Raw genomic sequence first — 19,110 nt, forward strand, 5'->3', positions numbered from 1 at the left:
ATGGCCATATAAAACAACTGAGTCTCATTGCATGTTAAAATGAAAAGTTATTGACTGCTCTGACAGGGGGGTGCCCACTAGGTGCCTGAGCACTTTACGGGTAATAGGTTTAGCCTGTATGGCATCCCTCACAGCAGCGTGAGTAGTTCTGGCCCATCTAAGCCCATTAGTGTGTCCAAGTCACTCGATGTGCCGTCATTAGCTGTTGGCCTTTTCGGCTTCTAAAATAAAGCAAGGCCATTAGAATACGAAGCCATTTGCCTCTTTTAGAGTATACAGCCTGCTCAAAGTGACGTAGAAATATAACTAAGGAAAGGTATGGAGGTGCTCTTATTTGTGTGAGGTGTGAAGAAAAAGGCTTCGGCATAAAAATAAATAAAACTGGTTTGGTTCCGGTTGGTTGTCAGTTGAGGTCATGGGTCGGTAGGGAATTCTCTCTCTCTCTCTCTCTCTCTCTCTCTCTCTCTCTCTCTCTCTCTCTCTCTCTCTCTCTCTCTCTCTCTCTCTCTCTCTCTCTCTCTCTCTCTCTCTCTCTCTCTCTCTCTCTCTCTCTCTCTCTCTCTCTCTCTCTCTCTCTCTCCAAACAGCCATGACAACATCTTTTTTTTACCTGCCCATTAATGCCTTTTTATTTTACTGAACTGAAACTTCTGCTGAAGTCATTGAGTTAGGAAAGATGGTGCGTCTGAGGCTACTCTCAAATCCTTTCACTTTTATCTGTCCTAGACAAACAAAACCACTTATCAGGCAGTACACTCAAACAGCCGTGGTCAAATATTTGGCTTCTGATAAGAGGCCTGTGATTGTGGGGTTATATAGCATGGTGCAGCTGCTTCATCCATCTTCTCTACAGCAATAACAAGGGCCCTGTTCAGACCTGGCCCTAACATGCGTCTTGGGTGATCCGATCACAAGTGGACAGCTCTGAGTGCGTCAGTACACACCTGGCATTAGAATGCGTCTCCACATGTGCCATGAGTGGCCACTTGTGACTGGATCTCACCTCCCCGCTAAATATGCAAATCAACATGTACATCATTTCCATTTGCATTGTTGTTTTTAACCAGCGGGGTGGCAGAATGCACTTCCCGTGCATAGTCTGTCGAAAAAAAAAAAAAAGAATAAATTAACACAATACAGACTGGTCCTATTCCTTGACGTGTTCCAGCCAAATCAAATCACCCAAGATGTTTGACGTACTCGTATGTCAGCGATTCAATTCGATATCTCGATGCATCAAATACATTTTTCTATTAAAGCCACATAGGATATTTAATTCATAGCTTTTCAAGCTTCAAAAACAAAACATTCTGCAGTGCTCTAATACTAAATAAATTGAATACATAAAACTACAGCACTGAGCACATGGCACTTCCTGAATGTGCAAAGCATAAACGAATATGTAAACAGAAATGTTGTTAGGCCTACATTAAATTGTAAATAGAAATAATCAATTATGAGCCTGCAGATTATCCATCCGTCCATGTCCACGATTCCATGCCTCGATTATTTGATTAATTTCAACACCTCTAGTCTTGGATGCATTCACACCTGTACTTAATGCTGTCCACTTGTGAGCTGATAACCCAAGACACATGTTAATGCCAGGCCAAGAAGACTTCAGGAGAAAAAAATTTAAAGCTTTCACAGTTCAAGGAAGGTCCAAGGTTACCACTTCATCACTTCAAGCTTTTTAGATCGACTGAATCACCAGTGACACAGAGAGGCTAAAAAGAATGTATTAACACACGTGTGCAACTACACCTACATATCATACACACACGTTTTACAACTGAATGGAGGAGATAGTCATGTTGCCTTGTCTCTCTCTCTTTCTCCCTTCCAGTGCAGACTGAATAACTTGGCCCACCCGTATTAAAGCTGACCTCACCCTCCCCTGAGTCAGGCTGGCTTTCTTTAACACACACAACACACCACACACAACACACACAACACACACAACACACACAACACACACAACACACATAACACACACACGTGTTTCTCTGATGTCGGGTCTCAAAGAGAACTGGCCCAACACCAAGCTTTGGCCACTCCCTACTTTGAGTTTGGCTCTTTGGTGAAATGATAGGTCTGTCTGGAGACTGCTTATGTGACAGCAGGCATAGCTTGTATTACACGGACATCAAAAGGTAATTTTTTAAAAAGTAAACCCCAAATCTGAAATCAACTCCACAGACACTGTGCATCAGATTTGAGAAGATGTCACTGGCGGCATGTGAGGGAATAATCGTTGTGATGAAGGCGAGAACATTGAGACCGAGACAGAGCTTTCCCTCGGTTGATTCCTTGTTTTTAAAAAAGTCAGAACAAAAAAAGAGGCCAATCACATAGGGATCTTTCTTCACATGATGATGAAAATTAAATCTTGAAGAGCTATACATATTTAATGTTCCCACAATGAAAATCCTTGTGGAACTCAGACAGCTACAGTTGACAACAATGCTTTTGGGAAGAATTGTTTCAGAAAGTCTAGCTTACTAGGTTAAAAAACAAATGCTTCCATTACATGTATTTCACAACATCCCTCAAGAGTGTTTCTCGTCTGGACTGGTGTCAACAACACAGATCCCGTCTACATCAACATCCTTCAAAGCCATCAGTCCAAGAAAGGCTGGCATGCGAGAGTACATGTGGCTACTATCTCAATGCTATTTCTGGACCACTTTAGTGACAGCAGCATCTCGAGTAACTTGTTACTGAAACACTCTTAAGTTTAAGAGCCTACAAAGAGACAGTCGTCAAAGTCTTCTGTTGAGATATGGCTGCTGAGTGTCAATGCTTATGTTCCCATTTGTCTCAGTTGAAAAGACCGTAGTAGTGACCTTACCATCTTAACATTTATAGGGCCGAAAAGAAGAAAAAAAAAGGAATCATGCAAATATGGACATGGTGCTCATACACTACAAATGAATGCGCATGGCACAGAGAGAGAGGCCAACAAAGCCTTTTTAATTGAATGACATGCTGCCTAAACAAAAACACACTTTTGTAATTCTTTTCCCCCTGGTCAGCATTCTAGTTGATGTTTTGCCAGTTCCATGCCCTCGGATCACTGCACAGCAATGGCCAGAGGCACAAAGCAGGGGGGATGAAGAGGATGGAGGATAAGTGATGTAACAGAGGGCTGAATGAAAAAGACACTGTCTATGTTTGGTATGCGCTGGGGGTCCTTCCAAGCTAGGAAAAGACTTCAAGTAATGCTTTTAGTGCTTTCAATGGGCTATTTCTCGTATTCTCTGCTTGAGATGTGAAGGCGGTCCCATTCTTTTAATAAAACATGCTTGAACATAATGTTCTGTGTGAGATTCTTAAGGAAGCTGTGTATGGCGCTTGCTTGTATGTGGGGGACTGACCAAAAAAGCCCTTTGTCTCCAGTCAATGCCATTGCTTAGGGAAGGCAAAGCACTTTGTTCTTTCATAACGCTATTATTTGTTCACGTTTAGTTACATAATTTAGTCCAAATAAAGGGAACGCTGGTCTAAAAGCTACTTCTGAATATTTTATTCTCCTACAAGAAAAACGGGGGCAAATCTATTCACGGCGAGGCATATGGAACTTGCGAGATTTGCTCAGGAAGCAACACACGGACGTTCCCTTTCTTTATATTTGATATTTTATTCATGGCCCTTTCAATCATATTGTAAACAAACGGAAAAGGCGCAAAACAAAGCCCTACATTCTCAAATCCATACCCACACCACCCACATGAATAAATCATCCGCTTTACATTTTTGGTTTCAATTTCAGTTTTTAGATATGGGATTTAAATATGGGAAAGAAATGGAGATTGTAACACACTGAGGCTAGAGAGGGAACAGAGAAGTAATTAAAGAGAATAATGGTAGTTAATTTAGAAGGAGCAAAATTAATTTTTTAATCCAACCTACATTAGGAGCGATGAAGACAAATCCACAAAGATTGAAAGGATCGGTTTTAACAACTTCACACAGTAGAATGTGCCATGCAAGCTTAGCCTGCACTTAGGCTTGCATGCAAAAGCTAGTTTAACCCCCAAATATCTGGTTGTACAGTATGTGCCAGATGGCCATATGCTGGTCGGGCTTTAATTCCCCCAACAAAATCTTCTCAAGCTCACAGTGAATAAGGAGGAAGAGGCTGTGACCAGGGTACGCAAAGAACAAGAGCAAGCTATTCATTTGGCAAGGCCTGGTTTCTGTGACTGTTAAGTTAATGTGTGATTAACAACTGAATGGTCACAATAACAACAGGACTCAAAGGTTAAAAGCAAAATAAGACTGAAATCAAACCAACCTTTTTATGTATAAGTAACCTTCATATGATGGCTTGTGATGTGCCAAAGAGGTTTGTAAAGCCACAGGCATAGGCTTGATGGGGGACAAGTCGTGGGTCTGTTTTGACTTTTTTGATTCTAACACATTGCTGAATGTCAGAGGTCGGCATTAAGGCAGAAATTACAAATATATCTTTTAATCTTTTATATTTGTGACAAACATTTCACATCAGGCATTCATTCACATCATGCAAAACAACAGATGGTGTGCACTCATTAACTACAACACGATGCAAAATATTTTGTAATGAGATGGCAGCTTAAAGCCTGGTCAGAAGTCGCGTGATTAAGCTAAACAGAGCCCTTACAATGTTATTTAGACATAGGCCTAAAATGATGTGATCATTAAACACTAACCCTTGTAGGCTTGAAAGGTGGCTGTCAAAAGTGTCACCCTGCCTGCAGCATACAGCCTTACTCATCCTGAATGTTAGTTACTATGGATTCTTATGTTGCCCAGTTTTTAATGGTGGTAAACAAATATCAAACATGAAATGAAACCTCTCAAACTTGTTCTGTAGCAGAATCCACAGGACGGGAGGTATTTCTCATTGGAAATTCTTGAATGCACCTACTAATAAAGCCTCCACTCTCCATCTGTATGATCACTGTTCTGACGGCCATATTTTAGCCAAGCTAAGTGCTGGCTAAATGCACCAATCCTGCTTATTTTTGGATTGTTGGAGGAAACCCACATGGACACAGGAACAACAAGCAAACAACTCTACACATAGATCCAAACCCATGATGGCCCCTATTATAAACCCAAAGCCAAGGTGCAAGGTAAAATGGTAAGAAATGGTTACTTGTACAGAATACTGCTGAGAATGGTTGAGAGCTGGCTAGGGCTGGGCAATAGGGAGAAAATCAGATCTCACGATATTCTTGACCAAATACCTCGATATCGATATTGCGGCGATATTCTAGGGTTGACAATTGGTGCTCTAACAAAATATCTTCACACTCCTAGAGCTGGCAGAAATCCTTCCATCTGGCTCTGGTAGTTAAGATGCAACCACACATCCATTGACCGTTTTTTAATATCCCTCATTCAACATGTAGTTTTTGTCAAGTCATTGCTAGGATGAATTATAACTTTGTTCGGCCAGCTGCTGCAGACACATGAGCTTCAATGGAGCGATTTGGTGCAAACGGGAAGGCATGATAGGTGTCATCACTCAGGTATGAAACCCGGCGGACGTGTTATGATAAGATGAACAGATCCGGAAGCAGATAATCCGGTTGTTTCCGAGAATGCGAGAAAAGAGGACGTAATAGCCACACTCGTAGCTGTCATAATACTCTGTAATATGCTCTTTGTGAACTCTGTGGTCATGAGGCTTCGCAGAGCTGTGGCAAAATCTGACTGTAGTTGGGATTACCAGCACATTGTATATAATACTACACAGGGCTGGTGCCTTAAACTCAGTGCAAGATTTTATTTCCCTTTTATATTTTAAGCTAGTGCTTTCCCTCAAACGCCCATTTGAAAAATGTATTTATGTCTGTTAAGTGTGAATCAGAGGTTTGACCAGTATGCCCTTGTTGTGAAGCTGGTTTGGTAAGTCTTTTCTCTGATAATAAAGGGTGTGCTAGCAAGTTGTGTATTCTTACTATTGAGAAATATAGGGTAGAAGAATCCATGTTTGATATCAGGAAACAATAATGGGGTGAACCTGTCCTCATGTTTCATCATCAAGTCAAGCACATGCTGTGAGAAAGAGTTCTACTGGCGGTAAGCCAAACTAACCGACAAAGTGCTTATGAACATAAGATACACGTGATTTCTCAACTCTTCAGCCTCTTTGATACCAATTACGACCCTGTGCTGCATTCATTACCTCAGTGATCTCACAATCCTTTCCAGGAACTCAGTACATGGCTGGCATCCTTTGTTGCAGTGCTAAACAGCTCTTTTGTTCAGCCTCGACCACAAACGGATGAGGTCAGCAGGGCCCGTGTTTGTAGTGTCCATCCAAGACAAGATCCGACCAGACATGGCATGTTTACAGGCAAGATCGGAGCCAAAGTAAGACACCTTGTCAAGATCAGCTACAGTACACCATAACAGACTAACAGTGAAAACACACCGGGAGCGCAAGTATAGCCCATGTAGTGTAGGTACGTGCCTGATCCCACAAAGTGATCCTTCACCTCTCGGCTCTCTCTCTCCGATAGAAAGAGACAGGATGAGTTGGGGAAATTGTAGCCTATATGTGTGTGTGTGTGTGTGTGTGTGTGTGTGTGTGTGTGTGTGTACACTCACATCTCGCGCAAGAAAACGGAGGAGACGCCAAAACGATTGCTGCAGCATGCAGGCCGACACGGACGCTACACGGCCGGTATGAACGGACAGATTGGATAACATGGGTGCCGAAATAAAAAATAGCTGCGCGCCTGGTGTGTTTTCACTGTAACATGGCAGACGATATTTACCTAACATGCAGAAAATGATAATCCTTTTGGTCTAACTACTGCAACCCATATTACATCCTCTTACTAAGGGTAGACCTTCAAGTTCATGGCTGCTGCATCCAAGGACTTCATAATGAATGAGTCTACAGTACCAGTCCAACAAATGAAGGTGAATCCTGTGATTCACCTTGATCCTGTGAATCCAGTCCAACAAATGAAGGTGAATCTGTCATAACCTTGTTATAACCAAGGTTATGACAGAGCTTAAAAATCCTATTAAGGTGGATGGTCTGCCTGTCAGGAATGTTCCTTTGCCTGGGGTCTACTGGTAGGATCAAAATGGGAAATACACCTTGAAAAAAAGCAAGCAAGTGTTTAAACAGGACACATGCCTATTTATTTATTTATTTATATATAGAGTTCTAAAATCAAGACACACTATAATAGTAATAGTAACTATAATAGTTAATGTGATGGCAGTTTCCTGACAATTAAAAAATTCCAGAACAGGTAACTTTGTTGCCAGGGATGGATGAATAACAGAGACAGTGTTGCTCAATACTAAGCAGAATACAATGTCAGCCATTATTATGAAAGTGAAGTCATTCTTACTAGGAAATATTTGGAATTGCAAAACAGCATGAATAAATTAAAATGTGCTCAGCATATCAGGGTCCAGTATTTGTAGCTTGCTTGTATAATTCATCTTTAAAAATAAAAAAAGCTCTGATGAATGGGCTGGATTGGGCAAGGATGACCATGCAATGGAAAAGAATGTAGAGGAAAGCCTTCCCAACCTCTGCATTGACCGACGGGAGCTTTTACACATCAGAATCACACCTTGGCAAAAATCTAGCCAAACAGATTAAAATGTACTAATTGTTAGAAATCTAAGAGCCGGCAAAGACTAGGCCTATTCCCATTAATGTTGTTAGAGGGTGTGAAACTGAGCAAAACTTGGTGCTGCCTTTGAGTTCAATTTACACAGAGCTGACATTTCATCTATTCAGGTTTACTATACATATTTCATACTGCCATATGGTGCCTCTGATTAGCTTTAGACTGGATTAAGTCTGCCCTTTAACTCCCTGCAGCCACCTTGATCATCTCTGTCTTTATGCTCTCATTGAACAGATATTTCACACAAAAAAAAGAAAAGATCTGACACCCTCAGCCATTATCTGCCTGTAAACAAAGACAAAGAGTGGCCATGTTACGAACATATTTCTACTGAGGAATCAAGATTAGAAAATATTGGTTTAGGAATAGAGAAAGGCTGTGTATTGTCTGTGCCAATGATGCTAGCTGCAGTGAAGCTGACAAACAGACCTTCCACAACTGTGCTCAAAACTATTTTCTGCAAGGTAGACAACACTTATAGAAAAAATAATGAAGAGTCACTGTGAACTGGGATCAATAAATATACAATGGTCAGCATCAGCAGTTATGATTCTGCTTTAGTTCTTACAATGATAAAAAAAAAAAAAAAACTTCACAGGAAGGAAAGTTAATAAACAAGCGATGCATTGTCACTATCATGGCTTTTAATATCCACCACTGCTGCCGACTGGTGCATGTAATTATACTGTTTTGGCACTATTACTTGAAATGAATGATAACAGCCCAAAAATGCTTTCTGACCCCCCCCCCAAGCTTAATATGTCCAAGTGACTAATGTGCTGAATGTGTCAGAGCTCCAGTTTCTCCAGAGTTTCTGTACACAGTTTCTCTGTATCCATGCAGTAGTAATTCTAACACCAGTGACGGTGGTGGGTGAAAATGGAAAGGTGAGGCTAATTAGGCCAGAGTAATAACACCGCTAACAATATGCTGCTAAATAACAAAAAAAATTGAAAAGCCCTGCTGTAGAGATGGTCAACTTTTATCTGAAAAGAAACACCATTACTGAAATAAACAAGAGACGTAATGCCTTAATCAGGACAGGTAGAGGGGAAGATCATGTTTAGAGAGGAAGTACAGACTGTGAGATACAAAAGAGAAAATGTGGTAGGTCTTCAAAAACAGATGCTTAGTTTTAATGAAAGGCCCCACACTGCCTGGTGTGCTTGCCACCAGTTATCAGTTTCTCTTCACTGACCACTGACAAGCAAAGAAAACAGACTACACCCTCCGACAACTCTAATGGCTGCACCCGATTGGACGAACGCTTCACGTGGGGCTGTCTGCACCCATGGTGGCCCGTTTGGAAACTCTCTTACTTTACACAAATAGTTAACCAAAATGTGTTTCTGAAAACATTTTATCCAAGAAATAAGCTACGCAGTTGTTGAATCGGTCTTTATTTTAGACCAACAACGGTCAGTTTAAAAGATTTTCGTGAGTTTTTGAGAGGCGGCCAGTCGAGCTGGACGCCCCCGATTTGCATAAAAGTAACCTGGATTCAAATTAATGCCAATGAGGAGCGGGCAACTCGACGCCCCGCTTCTCGAAAGTCCCTGGAAAGTTACAAGAACGCAATGCACTGCTGCTCACATAGACAAGGAATCCGAAGCATATAAATAACACTTGGCAATGGACACGTACCATGAGTCAGGCAGTCTGTCTGAGGTTTCCTACTGAGAACCTCAATATTTTTAATTATCAAAAGTTTCTTTGTGTAGTACCAAAAGTTTATTACTGGTTCTCCTTCTCCATAAACAACATGAAATCAAGGAGAGGGTTAACTTTTCCTGCTAAAGATCTCTCACCTTGGTCAGAAAGAACAGGGGAGACACTTTGTTTCTCTCACTATGACTCTAGAGTTGGTACTTGTTCCTAAGCTAATCGCCGCCCCCCCCCCACACACACACACACACACACACACACCTTACTTTAGGCTACGGCGAAAGCTCTGCGTGGAGCCTCTGCAGAACCATAAAAAAGGCCTTAAGTGTAACCATTCGGAAAAACTATAGACATTTTTATTTCCCCCCATAGTCAGACGATGTCATAAGAACTAGTTCAGATGGAGTATAACCAAGCCCTAAAGCCTAGTCCTAGACCCAAAGGGTTTTTCTAGTGGACATATCTATTGGATTTCAATTTAGTCTGGAACTGGGCTCAATTTCTGTCTATTAAACCCAATGGAGTTTTTTTGCACAGAAGATGGGAAGAGTGGCACAGTTGGAGTGTGGGTTAATTGAGCAAAAGGGACATGAACAGAAAGAGGGCTCCAGACAGTTCAGACTCCTCATCTGTGATGAAACAAGTGGGCAGGGCATTGTGCTCGATGCTATTTGAGAGTTGACACTCCAGGGACGGTTATGTCCTCAACCACGAAGAAAAGTCTTGATCATTTTCTCAGGGTATTATTTACCCAGGACAAGGACAGTATATTTACATTGGGTTTATAAGCACAGCAATGGGAAAAGGTCTGCGGACTTGCGACCGCTTTACCGGCATTGTCGTGACTCACGGTGACTTAAAACAAACTGCCGAGGCAACATAGTCTCGCTCCATCTGCACCGCACCTCTTCGTGTGCGTGTGTGTGTGTCAGAGCCCCGGCTTTCTCTCTGTGAAACATGCAGAGAGGACAGAGAAGCGTGTGCTTATGCGCTATCAGGTACTGAAATTTGGCACCGCTTGATTCAATGTGAATCGGTCCTTGGTAGTAGGTAATTCTGTACTTGTGCGCTGATAGCGTGAGACAACTTTTCACCTCCACAAGAAATATCGCCATGTTTTAATATCGCGAGACCTCGTGGGACGATCTCGTCACACCTCTAATAACACGGAGCTTTTTACCATTTGTTTTAAATAATGAAGTAACCCTACCCCTACCGGTGTTTGTTTACAAGAGTAGACTCTGCTAGAAGGCAGCACAGGAGCTCTGACTGCTATTATGAAAATGTTTCATGTTTTCAAATGGTCTGTCATGTACTCTCATCAACGCCAGTGTTTTGTATCTGAACTAATGGTCTCGGTGTTGCTGCTGGCACATACAGCTCAGGAAATGCCTGAATGGGAGAGGTGGGAAATAAGTAGAACAAGAACAAGAGAGAAATGAGCTGAGAGACATTGTCCCCAAAGTGATTATTTTGACAGGATCCTCCCCGTGTCAGAGGACAGTTTCCCTTGCTTTGCTTGTTGGATCAGGAAGTTGGATCTCTCACTAGCAGAGACCCTGGTATCCACCCACACACAAATCTGGCCTGTCTCCCATTCTGAGGTCCAGGCAGGGGGAAACAAACTTTTCTTCCCTTTGTGAGGAATTCAACATGAGCATTCAGCACATTCACCGTCCACTGTGAAGCTCTGAGCCAGATCAGCAAATCTTTTCAACAGAGTGGGCAATCCACAGCTCCAATCCTGCCCCCTCCCAGAGAGCAGGTTGTTGGTCAACAACAGAATACAAAACAGGGCTGAATGCAGAGCAGCAGCAGCCTGGCTCTCTAGTCACCGAGAATGTGAAATGTTTCCCAAGGAAATTCCTCCTTCTCCAGGAAGCCAGGGAAGGAAATTGTGACACATTTCAGACAGTGGGAGTGGGCATGAAAACGAGAGGAGTGAAGGTGCTGATTGGTCTACTGTAAGTGTGTGAACGGCATGTAGCCAAGTTAGGACTGATTTTATCCAAGGATACCATAGTCTCACATTGCCAGACCTATCTCCACAGCGCTGCGGAGGAAGGTCTGGCAACAGGAGCATGCACTCCTGGAGAAAAAAAAAAAAAAAAAAAAACTGTCAGAGGTTGTTTTCTTTAAACCAATCACAGTCGTCCTGGGGCGGTGCTAAGCTCTGGACGCAACGAGCGCGTCTCTGCAAAATTGTCTCAGGAAGGAACTCGTTTAGTTGGAACATGTGTACCCCAGGGGTAACTCTTTGATGCAAGAGGAGTTAGGTTCATCAGCAACATTTAGAACAGTGGATCATTTTTCAATCCGCGTGTTCCAACTAAGGAACAGTAAGTGGATTATTCTTGTACAGGCCTAAAACCAATTAGCATAAAATATGCAATTCAGCGTTAAGAGAGGAACAGTATAATCAAAATGTGACAACTGGACACTGAGCAGCTGTTTGACTTTTTTTTTTTTTAGCCTGTGTGTTCTGCATCAGGTGTCAATTCTGACGGTATGGCCGAAGAAAGATTGTAAACATGACGCGGACTGACGTACTGTAGAGTGCTGTGTCACATTTTTGAAGGGCACTGGAGAAGGCTGATGGGCCTTGTTTATGATTGCAAAAGGAAGCAGAGGATTACGCAGACAGTGTCTGTGTGCAGCATCAGATTACTGGCTCTTCTTTTACTGTTATGAAATCAGATTACTGCAGCTCCCCTGCTGGGAAAAACAATATCCAAGCCTTGAGATGGAGGGGTTAGTGAGGAAGTGAGAGGAGACAGTAAGCCCATCTTATTTGACTGACAAGTCGGTTTTATTTGTATCCTAACTTAATGGTTTCATCTGAGGTCAAAAAATGAACAAACTGCAGTTAACAATTCAACCTTCCGGATATAATAAAAAGCTGTCTGCATCACAGTATAAGGGTATGTGTCAAGACTTAAGGGTGATGTCTTCATATTCACTGACCTAGAACAAAGAATACGCAATAATGTTGCTCTAGTCCAGGCCTGAGTTTGTTGTTGTTTGTCTGATGTATTTGCTGACTTATACACATCAGTTTGATCCAATATACAGAATTGGGGCAGAAGAAACAAACATCTGACCAGAGCCTGCAGCAGAGTACACTCAATTACTACTATTCAGATAAGGCTGTGCCACTCACAAGAATAAGGTCATCTCCGGACTCCCATGAATCAAACGGACAGAAAGAAGGATGCCGAGATAAACGTCAGAGGAAGAGAGATGTTGATTTTGTAGCTTGCGAGAAAACCTTTGGAGATATCTTCAACTCTCTGAACCCAGATAGTGAAACTTAAACGACAAACACATATTTGAAGTAAAAATACCATAGTCTGAAAAGCAGTTAATTGGTAACCATAACAACTCCCCTACCGTTTTGGAAACAATGAAGCCTGGCGAGCTTGTATGGCAAGCATGACAGAATTGTTTGGTTGCTCCTATCATGTTAGTGATGAGGATTTTGACGTTAAGTTGTAAAAGGTCTTTGAACTCGGGAAGACGGCCCCTGCATGCTGCTACACATTCTTTACTGTTAGTACATAAACATAGCACCATCTTGACCTATGCATTAGTGTCATTCCTGCAAATACCACATCGTTACCTCAACAAATGCCTGAATTTTATATCCAGTCGCACATGTGCGACCAGTAAATTTGCCCCCTTTTTTAACACGTTAAACGTTGAAATTTCGCTACCTGAGAGCAAGCTTATCTGTCCTCTCTGAAAAATTGACAGAGAGCAGAGCTCTGACACAAACACACACACTCGCAGAGCTGCAGACGATGCAAACTACGTCGGCTCTGCAGTTTTCTTGAAGTCACAGTGAGTCACGGAAATGCCGATAAAGTGGTTTCAAGTGTGGTTACAGTTTTTCATAACTTCACGCAGACAGCGTTTGCTATATTAAGATATTAATGGCGAGCCGAAAGCGGTCACGGTGCTGTTGATGTTACACTTCCTGTGAGACGAGCAGGCACAACAGTGGTTTATATGCCCTGGGTACTGACTGACTGGCTGAGGCTGTAAGGCAAGGTTACTTTATTTCTACAGCACCTTTCAGCAACAAGGCAATTCAAAGTGCTTTACATGAAACATTTAAGAGCAATTCAATTTGGTCATGATGAAAATAAAACTAAAAAATAATACTATAAAAAAATACAAATACAATAATAAAAAAATATATATATTTTTTTTTAGTGTCATGACAGCGATGGGGCTGTCAGTTTACCTTCTATGTTGCATCTTCAAAAGTGACACTGAATTTGAAATAGCACATTGTAATTTCTGCATCTATTATCAAAGTATTTATTAGTAAGACAGTGGAAATTAGTAGAAATGTGAATATTTGGTTAGCATGTTGATTTACGGTGTGTGCCCCTAAATTTTCTGGTTGTGCCCCTAAAATTTTCTGTTGGGGGCCACTGTGCTCCTAGTGAAAAAAGTTAGTCTGGAGCCCTGTATAGTAGTAATGTTTCCTTTCAAAAAGCTAATTTTAAGCAAACTATTGAAAGGACTGAGCCTTTGTACATGGGCACACACTCTACCAGGTGAGCTACCCAGGCGCTCCTGAGTCAGGATTTTAATTATTAGCCATAATGTTGTTACTATCCCAGGTAAACTTACGGACCACAATCTATGAGATTGTTTACGCTGTATGATATCAACCTTGTTTTTAGAATAACATGTTTTATTAAAGACTACACTACCCACAATCCAAGTGCAATGGCAATGTCATTGATTGGTGGAGCTCGCTGTTACCATGGAACTGTTTACCGGGCCTGAAAACGGCTAATGCGCTGCTACCATTGAACTCTACGACGAGATGCCAGGTTTCCGAGCAGAGGGCTATGGGTCCAGAAGACTGACTCCAGTCAGATAACGTGTAAATCATGCTCTCCTTGAACCCTCCCCTGAAACCTCTCAACACTGACTGAAATTAAATTTGAAACTGGAAAAAAAGTGACTTTAAGTATGTGGAAAACACTGACATTTTGCCGGTTCCATACAGCTTCTCTAATTTGATACTTCAAAAACTGCATATGTTTATGGAAACACAGCTACTGTATTACTGTCCATTTTATCCAAAAGTTGTTTTTGGTTACTTCGCAACATTACTTGACATAAAACAATGGTCAGCTAGGCCCATTTGTTGAGGGTAAAATGTGGGAAAGGCAGGGTAATCCCTCTCTGCGTCCAGCACCCTCTCCAGATGTTTTGTGTTAGGCCTACTTTAGAAGATGGTTAACACAAAAAGAAAAAAACTCCGCTTATAGGAAAAAAGCTGCCACACTACCACATGGTATTAGAAACACTGGAGTGGCAGACTGGCAGGCATGGCAGTGATGGAATAAAAACAATGCTTCTCCAACTATTCCAACAGGCCTGTTAAAGAAGGAGCTGCCACAAAACTTTTCTGGCAGGTAAGAAACAGTCAAATACTGTATCACACACAGCAATAATCTGGGTGGGGAAAAGTGAAAGAGCAGCGCTTGTCCCTCCCTCATTACCACCACTGAGGTGCCCTTGAGCAAGGCCCTTAACCTCCAACCGCTCCAGTGGAGCTGCTCAGTGGCCAGCAGATCAGACTGTGGTTGTACTGGGCAGCTTCCATATATTGATTTATGAACATTTATTAGAGGATCAACCCCATGAGATGCAGCATCTCGTTTTCATAGGGGTCCTCAGGATCATGTACAAAACAGAACAGCAGAACAACAGAGTAGATACAATCAAACAGAAAAGAGAAGAAAAAAGAACAAAACAAAAAACATAATAATAAAAAACACACATGCCCACACTACACACACATAAGCTCTCAATATCCCTACCCCCATCCCTATCACATGTAAAATGTTTGAGAAACGACTAATGTAACATATAACAATAATCCCACATATAACTGACAAAGTTAACATCACAATGTACATTTATGTACATAAGCTCATTCATTTATAGCCTACACACATACATAACATGACACACATCAATTGCAAATCTGAAAAGCTAGAAACATAGACAAGTATTCTGAAGATGTGTTAACAAAGCAGTTCGGAACACAGGAAAAGACGTAAGCGAGCGAATAGATGCAGGAAGGCAGTTCCAGTCACGAGGAGCTCTAACACAGAAAGCATATTTCCCAACTTCTCTATTAACTCTAGGGACAGTAAATAAGATCTGTTCGTTGTGACGAAGGCTATATTGTGAACTGTAAGGCACTAAATATTGCGATAAATAATATGGATATTGAAAGTAAATACATTTAAAAATGAACTGAAGCCAATTATATTTTCTTCTGGCTGAGGGTGCAAGCCAGGACAGCTGTTCATACATCACACAATGATGTGTCCTATAGGGGCAGCGAAGGACGAATCGGCACAGGCTGTTGTATATCACATCAAGAGAATGTAGACAAGTGGCAGTAGTGTTAGCATATATAATATCTGCATAGTCCAGAATAGGTAGCAACAATTGAGAGATTATTCTTCTCCTAACCTGATAGTTAAAGCAGCAAAGATATGAATGTGGAACTGTGTGAATGTGACAGGTCGTCGTTGCAAATGAGAAGTTGTTCTTAATCGACTTACCTGGATAAATAAAAGGTTAAAAAAAATAACACCGTATCTGCTTGCTTATGGTTGCATTTAGATATAAAAAGCAACCGAATACAAAAAAGTGCAGGAATAAAAGGCTCCAAATAACAGATATAACAAATACGTCTAGGAATCTAGTTTAATCCTGTGTATTAGTCGAGAAGTACATAAAAAAAGAAAGGCAAAAAAAAAAAGTTGTCCTAGTTTTTTTAAGAAGTCCTTTAGTGGCCCAGTGCCACAGGTGTGTCAACAGCAAGGCTGGAAGGAACCATAACCCCATGCTGAGATGGCATACGAGAGCTGACAACATATTTTCCATTCTGAATGAAATATTTCCCCCTATGCATGGCTTTCATTATGGCTACAGGGCTTAGGAGGATCGATTTTTAAAATGCAGCACCATATTAACAACAGCTGTGTGTGATGGTAGAGTATCACAATAAAACAAGCAGTCAATTGCTAACAGCCCTTTGCCCTCATTTGAAACCATGCCACTTAGCTGGACACTCACATTTGCTAAAGGCTAGTAAAAGAACAAACAGCTGCACACAAAATGGCCCAGCCCCTGAAAGCATGCCAAGGCAGAATCCCCAAAACAGGCCTTGGGTTGGGCTCCATGCAAGACCTTTCACACCAGTCTAGGATAAGTGGTCTATAAACACTTACACTTACTTAGCAAAAAGCTGTGAGCACTGCAAAAACTACAACATGATTTTTTAGCCTAAATAAACAATTATCATAATACATCTCTAATCACTTCTACATATATCTCACAAATTACCATAGACATCAACAAAGTTGTGTCAGGCTGCTACTGCAGCCTTGTGCTTAACAATGACTGGTGACTTTACTCTGTGCCTCATTAATAATCCATTCTCATCCTTATTCATCTTTAATACAGCACCTTGTATTTCCTCCACTGTGGAGAGAAAGCACATAGTGTAGAGCCAGAAACGCCAGGAAATCAATGTGCCATGTATGGTACGCTCTATAAATGCACTGACATGTCTACTGCTTTCTCTGCTAACCAGTAGTCTTAACATTTAATGGATACAGATATCAGAAACATGCTCGCTTTCTAGTTGCTTGTACAGTACGTCAGTTTTATCTATTTGTGGCCAAGAAAAGAGCTCTTAAACCTTTAGGCATTTCATGACAGCCATTAATGCTCTTTTAGTTTTTGTCATGGAAGACGTGAGATTATGGTCACAAAATCTAATTGACCTTTCACAAGCTAACATTAAAAACATAATGGAATCATATTTTCACAAAAGGGATGACAATAAAAAGGGTAGTGAGCTGGCAGATTAGAGAGCAATGCTGTCACTTAAAAAAACACTCATCATAGTTGGCTTCAAAGCAGCTGAGTTGCCACAGATAAAACAGAATAATATTCTGACAGATTTAAAAGATCACAATCACTGTAAATTATCCATGTTTTCCACATGCTATAATTCCACTGACACTTGCATACTCATGCAGGCACTAAAGTGGAAGCAGGCAAACAAAAACATGCACACGCAGATTGACTGTGTAGGAAACCCTCCCTTTGCAAGCCCACTTCTCTCCCAATGCGTGGAGCTGATCTAGGTCAAAGCTGATTAATGTGCCCACAGCTCCCGAGAGGTTTCTAGTCAGGTGGCAGCAGTGCCTGCTCACTGACAATGTATACTGATGCAGAGTATTGCTGAATATTACTGCTATACTCGAAATGAAACAGAGTTATGAGAATAACAGAAATACAATGGGATGACTGCGAGTAAATCTGCATACACTAAAGTGAAAATCAAAACAGTTTACTCTGTCCTTGTGCCAGCTGCTATGTCAACCCCATAAGTGGTTGTGATTGTGTTTGTGCTGGTCTTATAGCTGTGTTTGACAGGTTAGCCAACGCTGAGTTATGCAGGGTTATCTGAACATAAAACATGTAGGTGAATTTCAAATGGCCAGCCAGCTGTTGAACTGCACATTTGCCCAAACAGCTCATGACAAACATTGCTGCTAAAGGAGGAAAAGCATGCCTGCTAGTTATGAGACGAACGGCATTCATGTCACTGTATTTATAGACAGTTATGTTGCTATTAGGTGGCATGCATTCCGTCAATCAGTTCAAGCACAGGCCTGCATGGACAAAAGCAAACGTAATATTTGCAAAGGTAGCCACAAAGCAGAAAATGAGCAGCAGCGATGACGCTAAACTAGTTAGCTGAACTTTTGTTAACGCTAGCTAGTTGTCATAACGGTCGGAATAAAACTGAATACACCAACTGTTAAGAAAACAATTACACACTTTGAGACAACGTCTAAAACATGAATGCACATTAGACACGCAAGCACTGCCCATTTTAACCAACTGCTTCGTTATTTAAAAAATAAAACAAAAACGATTTTAAGTAAAAAATGCTTTTAGCACGAAACATGAGAGAAACTCGAGCACCAGTGCTATTTGCTAGGTAGCTTTAGCATTAGCCACCTTGCTAGTTAGCGCGCTAGTAAAGCCAACCACCCAACACTGTTTTGGAAATGTGTGGCAGCTCGTAGCTATCTCTTCCATAACGTTACAGTCAACGAGGGCGTTGTTTGTCCAACGTTAGCCCAATATTTATTAAACGATATGATGATTTGTAAACATTGTTGTATTTTACTTAAACACTTTTCACGTTACCTTGGAACGCAGCTTGGGGATGATCGGTCTATCTCCCAGGTCGCAAAGAGGTTCATGGGTACAGGCATGCTGTCGGAGCCCGAGCCCAGGACCACAGCCCCGGCTAACGCTCCAGTCTGGAGGGTTGTCGGTGCTGGTCCACCGCCGCCACCGCTGCTCGGGTTCAGGAAAGCGGCCCGGACGCCTCCTCTCTCTACAGCCGCCGCCATCATCACCTCCACTGCCTGGAGAGCAGCTCTAGCTGAGTGTCGGACGAACGCGGGAGCCGCTGAACTCTGTGCTGCCTGCTCCTGCTCCTCCAGACTCCCAGCTCCTCTACACTGACTGGAGATGCTGATAGACGGGGCGGGGCATGTCATTACTGATAGGGGGCAGCACGTCCCTGCTTCTAGGGTGGGACATGTTTACCATCAACCACCAGGCCTCAAAACACATTGCTATACTCTTTTTACACTTCATGTTAAGATTTAGGATATGCCAGGAACATGTTTATCTATTATAGGCAGTAATGTTACAGGAA

At 41.8% G+C, this 19,110-nt stretch overlaps 1 protein-coding gene across 1 annotated transcript in view; it reads right to left on the bottom strand.

The window, feature by feature from the left end:
- Positions 1-18,907, bottom strand: part of zmp:0000000755 (phosphofurin acidic cluster sorting protein 2) — a 54,533-nt gene extending 35,626 nt beyond the window's left edge. Inside the window, exon 1 of the mRNA XM_028603283.1 lies at positions 18,591-18,907. Coding sequence (XP_028459084.1) covers positions 18,591-18,802 — 212 coding nt within the window. The 5' untranslated portion in view covers positions 18,803-18,907. The remainder of the gene's footprint in view (positions 1-18,590) is intronic.
- Between the last annotated feature and the right edge of the window lie 203 nt (positions 18,908-19,110).

Source organism: Perca flavescens, chromosome 17 (assembly GCF_004354835.1).
Source record: "Perca flavescens isolate YP-PL-M2 chromosome 17, PFLA_1.0, whole genome shotgun sequence".
Classification (NCBI taxonomy): Eukaryota; Metazoa; Chordata; class Actinopteri; order Perciformes; family Percidae; genus Perca; species Perca flavescens.